The following is a 15,139-nucleotide window of genomic DNA, read 5'->3' as shown; positions in this document are numbered from 1 at the left end:
GCATCACAGAGATTGGAGGGCAAAAGACCACTGCCTGCTGCTCTCCTGGCTCCATTCTCAGCCCATCTTTTCCCTGATATCCCTCACTTGCTGTGAGTCGGAGCACAGTGGTGGGAAGAGAGGAGCCCACAGCCCTCACCCCTGGCTCTGGTCATCTTTCGTCTCTTCAGTGCCATCTCTGCCTGTGGGATCTTAAGTGGCCTCTCCATTTTGTCCCCTGAATGAATATCCAGCCTGCATCTCCAGTCCCCTGGATTTTGTATGATGTCTCCGTTGTCCTCAGAAAAGCATCGGAGTTCTTGCCTCTTTAGCCACATGCCAGGGAGGTGGCTAGCGAGTATGAAGCAGAATCTCTCTCCTTCATTTCATCCTGCCATTTCTTCCCTTAGTGCCCACTTCTGAGATGGTGAGGGCTGATATGAGTGGTCAAGATGCATGGGGAAGGGGGCCCTGCGAGGCCACGGCAGAGGGTTGAAAGGGAAGAACAGGTACTAATGAGTCAGCCAGGAGACCCAACTTCTACATTCTGTTTCACTACAAGAATGTCCTTTCTTCCCGGAGCAGTGGAGTATCTGAACTTGGAACCAGGCATTCCCAATACTTTTCCTGTTTCTCTTTACATCTAAAAGGTCTTTCTGCCATTTATGCCTTAAAAAAAAAAAAAAAAAAAAAAACTCGATCTCTATAGCAGGTGAGAAGTTGCTGTTCTGTATAGCATCTGTGATGCTGTATAGCATCACAGGCAGGTGCTCTGTGATGACCTAGAGGGGAGGGATTGGGGAGGGGACGGAAGCTCAAGAGGGAGGTGAAATATGTATACTTATGGCTGATTTGCATTGTTGTACAGCTGAAACCAATATAACATTGTAAAGCAATTTTCCTCCAATTAAAAAAAAAATCTCTAAAAGAAGACCCATGTTTCCTGTTTTTAACCTCTCCTGGGAATGTCAGTATAGATGAGAACTTGCAGAACTCTGAAGCTACAAGTGTTGTGAGTGGGGACAGCAGCTTTGGGAAGATGGAGTGCCCCTTTGCCAACCTGTTCTCAGGAACTTTGGTGAATGGGCAATAACTACTGGCTCCATCTGCACAATACTTCCTTCAATTTTTGAGTCCATCTCTTCTTTCTAAATGCTACACATGGATTCTCCTGGCTGTCCAGTGATTAGGACTCCATGCTTCTACTGCAGGGGGCACAGGTTTGATCCCTGGTCCGGGAACTAAAATCCCAACATGAACAAACCAGTTTCTGTCTGACTTGGCTTTCACTTTTAAGTCACAGGCCTTACCCTGCTCTGACTGGACATTCCCTCCTAGCATCCAATGTTCACTGAGTCTACAAGACCATGAGGCCACAGGGCTCTCCTTACCATTCTGAATAAATCAGTTTGCAAAATCTCCAGATCTTCCTGCAAAGCATCCATACATATGAAGCAATGCCTGAACAGCCATACAAGTTGGCCTCCTGTTAGGTCCTGGAGCAGGGTGGCATCAACGTGAAAGTCTTTTGGTCCATATAATGAAAGTTTTTAAAAAAAAAAGGCCACTCACATGCCCTATGCCTTCTACAGAGATAAGTACTCAGATGAGAGCCCAGGCTGCCTCCTTCATCATTTCAGTCTAAATACCTAAGTGTCGAAGGCTCAGCAGGAAGAAAGGTACCAAGTGCTTCCAAGGCCCTAGGCCTTTGCTTAATGCTAGAATTCCTTGACAGAAAACACTGCAGTAGTGGGTGCTCAGGGGAGAGGCAACTAGAATGGGGGTACTTCTCCCAGGGCAAACACTGAAACTTCTCTTCCTGTTTCAGGATACAGTTCTCTGAACCCTGGGCTTAGGTTGTTCATGTAGATAGGGTGATAGCCACAGATACTGCCTCAAACTTAGTAATTCATTCTGAGCTCCCTTCAGAGAAACTGTATACTCTTATGATCCATCTCTCATGAGAAAGAATAGGAGTAGGATTCCTCACCATCATATATTTACTGAGTATCTGATACCTGAAGAATTTAGATCATGGAGGATGGGGAGGCTGAGTAACCAGACAGATACAAACAGGTAACTTCAGATATAAAAGAATGATTCCACTCTTTTATTTATAAAGAATTTTCCAGGTATTGCTGGTAGGCACTGAAAATACAAAGCTAAAAGATACAAGCATAAAACAGAGAGTTTAGATTCCTTTTTGTGAAACATCCCATGTGCCCCTCCTAAAAACACTGTTACTGGCCATCTCAACATTATGCACTCTCATCACATCCAGGATCTAGCTCTAAATGGTGACTTTCCTCAGACTGGAGACACTGGACATGATTCCCTTCTCTTGTGGAGTTTCTGGTGTCTAAGAAGGCTTGAACGCCTGCTAAAATTTCTGTTGCATATGCTACAGGTATAAGGCTGCTCACCTGTGTGGGTTCTCTGGTGTTTAATAAGGTGGGAGTTCTGAATGAATCTTTTCCCACATTCATAACATTTAAAGGGCTTCTCTCCAGTGTGAATTCTTAGGTGTGTGTGTAGATTTGTGTTATGACTAAAGCTTTTTCCACACCATGAGCATCTATATGGTTTAATTCCTTGGTGTGCCATTAAGTGCTTATTAAGATCTGAACTCCATCTAAACTGCTTGTCACATTGTTCACATTTATAGGGTCTCTCTTCGGTATGAACCCTCTGATGTTTAATAAGGTCAGAGCTAACTCTGAAGCTTTTTCCACATTCCTGACATTTAAAAGGTTTCTCTCCCTCACAGCCTTTCCCATGAACATCAACAGGTTTTGGAAGCTCTTGTTTACAAGTTTTAAGTTTCTTTCTTTTCCTTCCTGGAAAAGCACGAGGTCGTTTCCATACCCTGCATGTACCACCATGATTTACATCGCCCATTGTTGTCTCAGCATCTTTCATTGTGGCCTTTCTTAATACTTCGCATCCTGATGGTTGTATCTCTAATGTAGGAAGAGATACAGGTGGGTCATTTCCAGTGTCATTTTTGAGCTTTAACCCTGTTGGAATAAACAGAAGAATCAACCATCTGTTTCCCAGAACAAGAAAACTGTAGGCATGGAAGAAAAATCAATACTGACAGCTTTTTAAAAATACAGGAACGAGGGATTTTTGGTCCAATCTGGACAAAATGGCACAGACCCATTTTTCCCTGGTCTTCCTTTCTGGGCACAACTACAAATCCATTCAAGAATGCAAGATACAATGAACAGAGAATTCTATAAAGTGGTAAGAGGAAGGCAAAATGGTTTGGGACTCCAGGACTAGAAGAGTAACACAGTAGGTATCTTACATCCCCACATCCAAAAATGTAGGCAACCCAGATCTCGTGTTTTCCAAATCTCAACTGAGCAACAGAAGGCTACCTGAATAGGCTCAGTCCATCCGCAATCGGAAACGGGAAACCGTCTGACAACATCAGAACTCCAATCGGAGACATCAGATTTGTCATGCAGAACTAGCAAGATGGACCTAGCTAACCAGCCACTAGCAGCCGGCCCCAGGAAGCCTCTTCATCCCTACGGGTCAGAGATTCCCACTGAGAGACACTCTAGCCTAAGTAAAGATTTTCCTCATTCCTCACTCTCTGGCAGCATGAGCAGGAGCACATGGGAATCCCAGCAGTACCACATAAATCGAGGAGACCAAAATAATACCATAAAGGCTCTGAAAATTAAGCTGTCACTAGACACATATTCCACAAAGTAGAAAAGAACTTACATGCTAAACTAAAACAGAGTGACTGCCCATTAAAATATTTAAATAGGACTCAGACTCTCCTAACATAATAGACAAAATGATCAGGATACAAAAAAATAAATCACACGGCACACGTAGAACCAAAAACAAAAAAAACACAACTTGAGTGTGAAAAGGCAATCTGACGAAAATGGAATCAGATTGGTAATCAAAACCAGAAAGGCAACAGAAAAATTTTAAATATATGGGAACAAATGGAAATATACTTCTAAATAATCCATGATTCAAAGAGAAAGTCTCAAGGGAAATTTAAAAATACATACTTAAATGAAAATGAAATTATATAATATAATCAAAATATGTGGAATGCAGCTATAGGAATGCTCAGAGGAAAATGTATAGCCCTAAAGGCACACAACAGAAAAGAGGAAAGCTCTCAAATAAATAATCTACGTTTCTACCTGAAGAAGCTAGAATAAAAGGAAAATAAAAATTGAAGGAATAATAAAGATCACAGCAAAAATTAAACAAAAAACTTGCTCCTCAAAAAATTAGTAGAACTGATAAACCTGTATTAACTTAGGCAAAAATGAAAGAAGATGCAAACCATCCATATCAGGAAGGAACTGGGTCTATCACTACACGTTCTGCAGCAATTAAAGAGATAATAAGGGAATACTATCAGCAACTTATGTTCACAAATGTTAAAAGTTAGGGGGAAATGGGTAAATTTCTCAAAATCTACAAACTACCAGAATTCAACCAGTGTGAAATAGATAATCTGAACAGCACTCTGAAAATTAAAACTTGAATTCATAATTAAAAAGCTGCCAAAACAGACATCTCCAGATTCATATAGTGTTACTGGAGCATTCTACAAAATATCTATACAATTAACACCACTTTTATATCATCTCTTCCAGAAAAGAAGAACTATTACCCAAATCATTTCATAAGGCCAGTAATTACTCTGGTAACAAAATCACACAAAGACAGTACTCAGAAGGAAAACTACAGACTAACATCTCCCATGAACTTCAACACGAAAATCCTCAACAGAATACTGGCAAGCTGAATGTAACAATATGTAAGCATTATATACTGTGATCAAGTAGGATTTCCATATTTGAAATCAACCAACATAACCCACCATATATCAACGAGCTTTGAAAGATCATAATCCCATTGACTGACACAGAAAAGTATTTGACAAACCCTACATCCATTAACGATAAAAAAAACTCAAGAGGGACTTCCCTGGTGGACCAGTGGCTAAGACTCCACATTCCCAATACAAGCGGCCCAGGTTCAATTCCTGGTCAGGGAACTAGATACCGAAAGGACGCAACGAAGAATTTGTATGCCACAACTAAGAGTTCACACACTTCAACTAAAGAGATCCCGAGTGCTGCAATGAAGACCCAGCACAGCCAAAAATAAATAAATAAAACCCTAGGAAAGTTAGGAATTATTATCAACCTGATAAAGTATCAATAAAAACCCTGCACTAACATCATATGTAAAGGTGAAAGACATAACGTTTCCATGATAAAACTGAGAAGAAGGCAAGGATGTTTGCTCTCACCATTCGTATTCAACATTGTACCAGAAGTTGGACCTACTGCAACAAGGCAACAAATAAATAAAGAAATAAAAAGCACTGTAGATCATGTGACTATGTATAAAAACCCCAAGAAATTTACCAAAAAAAACCTTCTTAGAACTCATGAGCAAGTTCAGTAGGGTCACAGGATAAAAGAAGAAAACATAAAATTATAGGCAGACCTATGTAAAAACACTGAACATTTGTTTTAACAAAAATTTAAAATAATACCATTTACAGTTGTGCCAATGAAAATTAAATGCTCCTGCATATACTTGGCAAACATGTAGAGGATCTGCACACTGAAAATTATAAAAAGTAGATGAACAACTATACTCCAACAAAAACATAGATAAAATAAATTTTTTTCTCTATCAAAAAGTTGGTGATGGGACTTCCCTGGTGGTCCAGTGGTTAAGAATCCACCTTCCAATGCAGGGGACTCAGGTCTGATCCCTGGTTGGGGAACTAAAATCCCACATGCCCCAAGGCAATGAAGCTAGCACCCTGAAACTAGAGAGAGCCCTCGAGCTCTAACTAGGGAAGCCTGCACACCACAGTAAAGACCCAGTGTAGCCAAAATAGATAAGTAGATAACGTTTTTTAAATGATGAAAGAAATCAAAAAAACTTGAAAAACATACTGTGTTCATTGTTTGGAAAAATCAACACAGTAAAGAGATCATTCCTCCTCAAATTCACATATAGTTTAATGTTATTTCTAGCAAAATTCCAAAAAAGTTTCTTATAGATAAGCGTATTCTAAACTTTACATGTAAAGGCACAGGCCCTAGCATAGCTTAAAATAAAATTTACCTTGACAAAAGAATAAAGTGGGAAGAAAGACTCTATTTGATTTGGGCTTTCTATATTGTATAGCTACAGTAATCAAGACAGTGCAATATTGGCAGAGGGATAGACACATAACTCGATGGAACAAAACAGATACACAAGTATGCCCAACTGATTTTGACCAAAGTGCAAAAGCAATTCAATGGAGGAAGGCCTTTTCAATAAACAAGGCTGAAGCAACTGGACCTACACAAGCAAAAACACAAATGAGCTTCAATCTAAATTTCGTTATCTTATATAGAATCTACTCAATATAAATCACAGACTTAAATGCAAACTTAAAAAACTTTTAGGAAAAACATAGAAAATTTTAGGGATCCATGGCTAGCCCTGATAGCAAAGATACAATCGGTAAAAAGAAAAGTGAAAAACTGGGCATCAAAATAAAAAACTTACTCTGTGGAAACCCATGGGAAGAGGATAAAAAGAAAAATATACAGACTTGGGGAAACTACTTGCAAACCATATACGCTAGAAAGCACTACAATCTATACAAGAACTCTCAAAATTCAACAGTTAAAAAACAACCAAATGAAAACCATGGCAAAGGCCGTTCCACTGAAGATAATATAAAGATGGCAAATAAGCACATGAAAAACTACATCATCATCAGCTATTAGCGAAATGCAAGTCCAAGCCACAATGAGATAACATTACATACTTAACAGAAAGCCAAAAAAAAATTTTAAGTGGTAATACTATTAAACAATGGCAAGAATGTGGAGAAACGATCACATCCATTGCTGGCTAGGAAGGTCAAATGATGCAGCCACTCTGAAAACCAGTTTAGCATTCAACATCTAATTACCATATGAAACGGCAATTTCACTCTTTCACTCTCTATCCCAGAGAAACGCAAACTTAGCATCTCTACACAAAATTCTGTACAGGAATGTTCATGGCAGCTTTATTCACAATAGCCCCAGACTGAAGACAGCAAAAATATCTTTCAATGGTTTATCAATATTACAGAACACTTCTCAGCAGTAAAAATGAATGAACTACTGATACACACAATAACTTAGATGAATTTCCAGGGAATTATTGTGAAGGAGAAAAGTTAATCTCCCAAAGCTCTATTTTTGAAATGACAAAATTTTTAAAAACTGTAAGCAGATCAGTGGTTGGCACAGGTTGGTGACGAGGTAGGGTTTGGGAGGGAAGGGTGTGTTGTTGTATTGATAAAAGGGCAACAGGAAGGATCCTTGTGGTAATGGATCTGCATTGGGGTGGTGAATATACAAACCTCCACGTGATCAAATCTTATATAACTAAATACATACACACCCACCAATGAATACAAGGAAAATGAAAATATGAATAAGGTCAGTGGACTGTACCCACTTTATTATCCTGGTTGTGACATCATGTACGTTTGCAAAAGTTATCACTGAGGAAAATGGGTAAAGTGTATATGGGTTCTTTGTGTTACATTTTAAATATGCATGTGAATCTACAAGTCAGTCAATAAAGAGGTTAATTTTTAAAAATATGGAGGAACAAAATCTTAAAATTGTTAAGCCTTTATAAAGGCTCCTATTAAGGAATTTTCTCCTCTTCCTATATGTACGTTTACCTCAAAGAGACTCTCCAAGAATGTCCTCGAACTCTTAGGGACGTTGGGTCTATGGTTCTTGCCCTTGTGCTAAACAGATCACTTTAAGTTTAGGGTGCAATGATAACGCTCTGAGGATAAAACTTGGAGGTCATGGACTGCCATCTAAATTCCAGACTATTTTCAGAAAAAGTGAATAACTCTTTATACTTTTATTTATTCCAAACATTTAAATGGGCGGAATCTTAAACTCAGTATCTTCTTTATATTCTACCGTGGCTGTGGCTGGATGTGCAATGAGGAAGCTAGGAACTAACCCTAAGGACACATGGAAACGTCGTGGGACAGGAGTCCTGTGGTATTCCAGCAGACCTGGTTAGAGATGAGGTGGCAGAGACCAGGATGGTAAGAGCAGAAGAGGTTGAGACATGGTTGTATTCAGGACCTATTTTGAAGACAGAGTTAAGAGTACTTGCTTCCTGATTGGCTGGGGGGTAGGGTATAACAAAAGGACTGGAAAAAAGGATAACTGAGAGTTTTGGGGCCTGAACAACTGGGTAAACTGTGCTTTCTACGGACATGGAAAAGATCTGGCAAGAGTGGGCTTGCAGGGTAGGGCAAGAGTATGATAGATCAAGCAGTCTACTTAGGAGAAAGATGTGTATTTGTAAAAAGCTCTCCAGGTGATCTGGATCTGCCTTCCCTCTCCCTCACACCATCAAGCTGAGAACCAACCCACTGCTGGGACACTGGGACACTCACAGGTGTGCATTTTCCATGAACTGAGGATGTAACAGATTGCTCAATTGCTGTACAAAGGAAAGGAAGACTCTTTACCTACAGAGGTGACATCCTCATAGACATCCTGCATTACATCAAGGTAGAGGGTCTTCTCATCAGGGGTCATTATTTTCCATTCTTCCTCGGAAAAATACAAGGCCACATCTTCAAATGTCAATGGACGCTAGAGAAGAGAGTAAGTTGTAGTTCAGTACTCGCTACAACAGAAGCCGTCCTATCACTCATTTCTGAATTACATGGGAGGCCAGTTACCAAAAAAGTTAAGAGAAGATTCAAGGGAAAAGGAGTGAGATGACAGGAAAGGTGCCCAAGAGATCAGTACACAGCTTGGGAGGTGCCCAATCCCACAGTGCCAATCCTAGTTGCCTAGGGAACACCCGGGGCTAATGTGCCTCAGAGCATCTGCTGTGTAAGGCAGGATCATGGGCAGCAGAGAAAAGCAGACAAGGCCACATTCAGGCTGCCTGAAAATACTTGTAAAGTACAGCTCACCAGGGACTGAGGCCAGGTGAGCTCAGATGCCATGTTCCAGCTTGGGGTGATTTTCTGTTTAGAAAAAGTTGGACTCTCTTCAGCAGGCACAGCTGTGGGGAAGAAGCCAGAAAAAAATATATATTTTCTGTTTATGAATACCCCAAACCAACTTCTACAGTTTAGGACTCCCTCAGTAAAGACAGCTCACCTTCACGTGTGTGTGTGCACACGCAAGCTCACACATGTGCACCACAAGTGGCCTTCTCATAAATTAGAACCAAAAAGCCACCACTCCATAGAACTGGTTCCCAGTTTTCATTAAATGAAAGGAAATCCACTGCTTTTCCTCTCATTAAAGAAAATGTTCACTGAGCTAGGCAAGCATTAGAGGTGTTTGAAAATTAAAACCTTGGTGGGAAACATGGGAGATTTCTTTTATCACTTTTTTCCTGGTGTACAATTCTCTTCCCATTCTGCCACTGACAGCCCATTTCTGATCCCAATTTCTCCTCTAACTTCTAATGATGAGATGACCCCACCCCACCCCCCGGCCTTGTCCCTGCTCTACCTTCTTCTCCCCTCTCAAATTTCTATAGAGAAAGGTCCACATTGTGAATACCAGGGTTCTGTGGTTTGGATGCTTCTGTACCCCAGAATGGCCTTCACCTTCACCCACCACGGACCTACTGTACTCCCACTAGACAGTCATCCTAACTGAAAGCATGACTGGGCACCTGGAAAATTCCCATGGAATGCTCCCTGAACCAATTACTATCACAGCTCCCAGGAGAAGATAATTATGATGAAACTCCTCACCTCCTTCATCCACAGGCTGGCTTTCTTTGTGAGTATTCCAGCCCGGCTCCTGCAGTACCTGGTATATGTTCGAACATTCTTCCTGGAACACACCCATTGGTTGGGGCTCTGCTGGCTTCCACTTAAAGCCTGGGGCCACTGCTGTTCCTCCCAAGAGCGCTGTGTCATTTCCCAGTTCATGGGCTGTGACCTAAAAATAACCCATCCTCATTAGAAAAGAGCTTTTGTTTTTGGGGTGGTGATGGAAGAACAAACAAGAGTAGAGTCCAGGTTTGGGGAGCGTGTAAGGAAATTTTTAAAAATGAAGAGATATTGCGCCATGATTTTCTCACAAGGAACTGTACACATGATCTGGGAAAATCAGATTAAAATGAGAGAAGCTATGACTTGCTTGCCTCCACACCTCCTTGGACAGCCACAGCTCAGGCCAAGAGCAGCGTAGGGGTAGGCTGCCTGTTCTCTCACTGCCTCCAATCTCTTGCTTTCTAGGCTTGGATCCTTGCTTTAGTGGACTTTTATTTTCTAGTTTCCTCTAAAGAACAACAAAATGAATAAAAGAGGGTTTTCTGTCAGTTGGATTTTCCAATCCTCCCACGTCCAGGAACAATTTCATGGAGAAAGGGGATGCAGTGGAGGAAAAAATGGGGGAAGAGCTGGATTCAACTTTCCGCCATACACTTCAGGTGTATAAGACACTTGTGCTCCTCAAGGCGGGGCTCTCAAGGAGAAGTAGGCTGCCATCTCCCCAGGGCAGACCTGGTTACCCACTCACCAGCAAAGCCAAGGCAAAGCATGAAGGCAGGCCACGGAGACACTTTTCTCCTGGCCCTGAGATGTGTGTTCCCAGCCCAGAGAGCACCACACCTCAGCATTCAGATTTTCTCCATTTTACTGTTAGCTTTTTTCTTCTTTCTGATCCTTGTTTCCCTTTTCTCCTTCCATTTCTTCTCTTTCTTTGCAGTCTCCCCAGAAAGGTTTGATTTATACTTTGGCTGCTACCCTCTCCTGCCTTTGACCTTTAAAATCCTGCATTCGGAGGTTTTTTCCTCCCTTCCTAGCATTTTCTTGCCTTTTATTTCTTGGCTGCTAAGTCCTGTCTCCTTGGCCATGCTAGGCCAGGCCCACCACCTTCAATTCACCCTGGCCCTAAAGAGGGCAAAATGCATTTCTTTTTTCTAAGGCCAGGAAAAGACTCTCAGGAACTCCCCAACCTGGAAGCTGTCACTGCAAGCCTGTGATTTCAGATTGCACTTAGTTATTCTAAAGGAACAACAGAAGAGTGACTTAATCCATCTCATTCTCCAATTATTGACCCCACTTTCACCCTCTTTCACAGTGACATGTAAGGAATCTTTCTGCTCACCTCATTGCTTATTCCACCAGATTCTCTCTGAAAGCGGTCTACCAGGGCCACAGCCTCTTTGATGTTCTGTGGACGATACTTCTGCACCCAGTTCTGGATATGACTGGGCAGAACGTCCAGGAACTGCTCCAGCACCAGCAATTCCAAGATTTGCTCTTTTGAGTGGATCTCTGGCCTCAGCCACTGAGAGCATAATTCCTGCAGTTGGCTGACAGCCTCATATGGTCCAGGTGTGTCATGGTAACAGAATCTCCGGAAGTGCTGGCGAGCACTCTCAGGATGAAGACTGCCCATCTGTGGGCTGGATTTCTTACTCTTATTGGAACTCTCTTTCACAGACCTCTTAGTCCCCTGTAAAACCTCCACATGTGGGTACAAGCATGCAGGCGCCTTCACAGGGCTCATCATTATTTGCTCTGGGAACAGCTTTTCTCCTACTTGTGACATCCTCCTGGGCCACCTGATAACTGAGGCCTTGTCAGCTTTGGTACAAAACCAATGAGTGGATCTTCTCCCCAAGGGCACTGAGAGAGGGGAGGAAAAAAAAAGTACACATCAAGAAGAAAGCCACATGATGCACATTTACTTACTTATCAGAGAAGAAGAACAGAAAGTTATCAGAAAAGGAGGAACAGAAAGTAACCGTTCTGCCTCCTCTTTAAAATTAACTGCTACTCCTGAAGGCTCAAGACTCAGGACATGTTTTCAACCTTTCCTCTGTTACCCAACTTTGAAACAAATATACAACTCTGGAAAGACAAATGTTAGTTCATCACTTTTTCTTTAAGGTTGAGGAATAAAAAACTTACATGCATTTGCTAAAAGGAGCTTTGATGTTATCCAATATTTAATCTGTGCACTTCCTGTCCCACCTTTATAAACAGGGGTATTTGACTTTCTCTACATTTTAATAGATCATTCCAGTTTCTTATCCTCAGTGAGATGAGGGACAACTGCTCTGTCCCTTCATCTTCTTATGCAGACTGATTCCTTTGCTTCACGGAACATCTAGATTCTCTTTTCCATCATATTAATACTGGAAGGGAAACTGAGACACCCAGATCAGAAAAAAATTAGAGAAAAAGTAACCTTATTCCTTTCAGCAAGTTTGCCCCACTAACCTATTAGATGGCATTAACACTGCTTCTTTGGCACCTCCTGGGAACACATATGAATGTCACTGTACCCCTTTTTCAGAGAAGGCAAAGGCACCCCACTCCAGTACTCTTGCATGGAGAATCCCAGGGAGTGGGGAGCTTGGTGGGTTGCCATCTATGGGGTCGCACAGAGTTGGACACGACTGAAGCGACTTAGCAGCAGCAGCCCCTTTCTACCTATGTATGAAAATTTCTGCTCACTTTACCAGAAAAACTGACAGCTGGCTTTGTTTACAAGATATCCAAACGTCACACTCTTAAAAAAAACAAACAAACAAACGGAGAAACAGTGACGATTAAGGTTCTTCGGAAACAAGAAAGGTCCTAGAAAAGGTAACCCTTGTCTTGACTTGACATTTCCTCAGGGTCATAGAGATTTTTAAGCAAGGCTGACGATGGTCTTGAGAGTCTGATTTTCTCAGAGGGGACCCAAGAGAAACAACAACAAAGCTCTTTCAAGGAACCCACAGGTATTCTAAGAAATGGTTGGTTCTTGATGCCTATCTAGGTCGAGAAGTACAGGGACACTTCCTGCATTTCTCTGTCAGCAGAAACTAATGTCTTGGAGGCTGAAATGACATCTTTCTCGGAGCTTCCCTGATAGCTCAGTTTTAGTAAAGAATCCGCCTGCAATGCAGGAGACCCCAGTTGGATTCCTAGGCCGGGAAGATCTGCTGGAGAAGGGATAGGCTACCCACTCCAGTATTCTTGGACTTCCCTTGTGGCTCAGGTGGTAAAGAATCTGCCCACAATGTGGGAGACCTAGGTTCGACCCCTGGGTTGGGAAGATCCCCTGGAGACGGGAAACGCTACCCACTCCAGTATTCTGGCCTGGAGAATTCCATGGACTGTATTCGAAAAGAGTTGGACGCAACTGAGCGACTTTCAAATTCACCAGTAATATGCTCATAAGCCAGCAGAAACGGGCAAGTTTCGCTGGGTGCACTGGTAGGCCTTTCCGCCCTATGGCCCACCTACACCTTCTAGGTCCAAAGTACCAAAAGCTCTCCACACACCAGCAGCCTCTGAGTCTACTTCAGCAGCAACCCTGGGTTTGTCTCCACACAGTGTACAAAAGTTTGCTTCCGGAGGTTAGGTATGACTGTAGGTGCCTGCCTGAGTACCGGCCTCCTCGAGAACAGGTATCGCCGGTTCTCAGACCCACCCGCCGCCCGGCAAAGAAGCCACAGCGAAAACGAAAAGGCCGAGCCCCGGCTAACTTCCGCCCTTCCCCCCACCCCCGCTCACCGCAACCCAGCTGGCTCGTGAGGTATCTCTAAGGGTATGGCTCGTTATTTCTCGAGGGTCTCCTGACCAAACCCCCAAGGAAAATCAGCTTCCTGATTACCTCCACCCAGCTCTGACTTCCGTGGACGCCACTTCCCTCTTCCTGGGCTCGGCTATGATGTCACCACACCTCACGCCGTCGTGGGGAGGCAGGGAGGTCCGGGTTCCTGCGCCCCCAGGGGCGGTGCTGGGAAGGCGCGAGGCCCCGGGAGCGCACGGACCTTGGAAGTTCAGTCCCCGGCGCGACCCCTCTAACGTCTGGAGACCGTACCCCGGCTCGCCATTTCGGGGTCTCGTGCTGTGGGCCGGACGCCGACCGGAAAAGAGAGGATGGCTTCCGGTGGCTGCGTGATATCCACGCCCATCACCGCCCTCCCCAGACCTGTGTGTTCGCGCCCGCGCGAGTCCGGAAGTGTCCCGCAGGTCCGCCCCATCCTGGGGTCAGCCCCGGATGCAGACAGTTCAGGTCAGCGTGTCTCGGGCTCACGGGAGTCCTAGCGGCGCCGCGAAGGAGGCTGTCTTCTGCGAGCGTCCCCGATCTCAGACCCTCCGACTTGCCGCGTGTCTTGCGTCCAGATTGTTACAGAATCACGTTCCAACAGCCGGTGGCTTTTTCTACCGGGAAGTTCGCCTGGTTAGGACCCCTATCTCCGAAAGTCATCACTAGAATTGTCCCGGACTCGAGTTAAGAGGCTTTTGGTCCTCCTGGCCAGACCCCTCGCTGGATCAGGAGCAGCAGTCCCTGATATTTTAAAAATCCTTTTCTGGTTTGCAGGCACGTGCTTCCCAACTATTATTGTTTATTTTTATTAGATAGGTTTTAACCTCATGGTGTCCCTTCCATTTATATTTCTCTTTGATATATAAAGAAATTCAGATACAGGACGCGGCGTCCGCAGAGTCACGTGGATTACAGGTGGCAGATTTTAGACCAATGTAGGTCTCCTGTTGTCATACCCCATGCTTTTGCTACTATATTATGCATCCCTGAAGGACAGGACTCTTGTTTCATCTTACACGTCCTGTAGTGCTTAGAATAGTTCTTTGGAGAAGGCATCTTTCTAAGAACCCGGATATCTCAGGTTGTCAGTGTCTCCAAATTTTCATTGTTTACCCAGTATTGAGCCATTTGGTGGAGAAGGCAATGGCACCCCACTCCAGTACTCTTGCCTGGAAAATCCCATGGATGGAGGAGCCTGGTAGGCTGCAGTCCATGGGGTCGCTAAGAGTCGGACACGACTGAGCGACTTCACTTTCACTTTTCACTTTCACGCACTGGAGAAGGAAATGGCAACCCACTCCAGTATTCTTGCCTGGAGAATCCCAGGAACGGGGGAGCCTATTGGGCTGCCGTCTATGGGGTCGCACAGAGTCAGACACGACTGAAGCGACTTAGCAGCAGCAGAGCCATTTGGACAAAAGTTATCTATAGGAATCGAAGAGGAGAAAGTATGTGTAGCTCAGTGGTACAGTGAAGATGAAACTGTCGTCAGTGTGAAAAATCAGTGTGAGAAACTCCTCTGGCAAGGATACCAG

General features: G+C 43.4%; 1 protein-coding gene across 6 annotated transcripts; it reads right to left on the bottom strand.

Moving 5' to 3' along the window:
- Nucleotides 1–2,060: 2,060 nt before the first annotated feature.
- Nucleotides 2,061–13,905, bottom strand: LOC147341317 (zinc finger protein 75D-like). 6 transcript variants are annotated; one of them, XM_086389171.1, is made up of 7 exons: nt 13,665–13,905; nt 11,969–12,207; nt 11,160–11,683; nt 9,797–9,986; nt 8,999–9,090; nt 8,543–8,669; nt 2,061–2,996 (listed from the first exon to the last, which is right to left on the bottom strand). In XM_086389171.1, exons 3-7 carry the CDS (start codon nt 11,604–11,606, stop codon nt 2,287–2,289), a joined length of 1,566 nt encoding a protein of 521 aa, XP_086245297.1. In that variant the 5' UTR covers nt 11,607–11,683; nt 11,969–12,207; nt 13,665–13,905; the 3' UTR covers nt 2,061–2,286. The 6 variants fall into 6 exon arrangements, with proteins under 6 accessions (XP_086245297.1, XP_086245296.1, XP_086245294.1 ...); XM_086389170.1 differs by having other exon boundaries at nt 13,565–13,678; XM_086389168.1 differs by lacking the exon at nt 11,969–12,207.
- Between the last annotated feature and the right edge of the window lie 1,234 nt (nt 13,906–15,139).

The sequence above is a fragment of the Bos grunniens genome, chromosome X (assembly GCF_055505025.1).
Source record: "Bos grunniens cultivar Pamir isolate PY7600 chromosome X, Bosgru_T2T1.0, whole genome shotgun sequence".
Lineage (NCBI taxonomy): Eukaryota > Metazoa > Chordata > Mammalia > Artiodactyla > Bovidae > Bos > Bos grunniens.
This window is presented reverse-complemented; position numbering and strand designations above follow the sequence as displayed.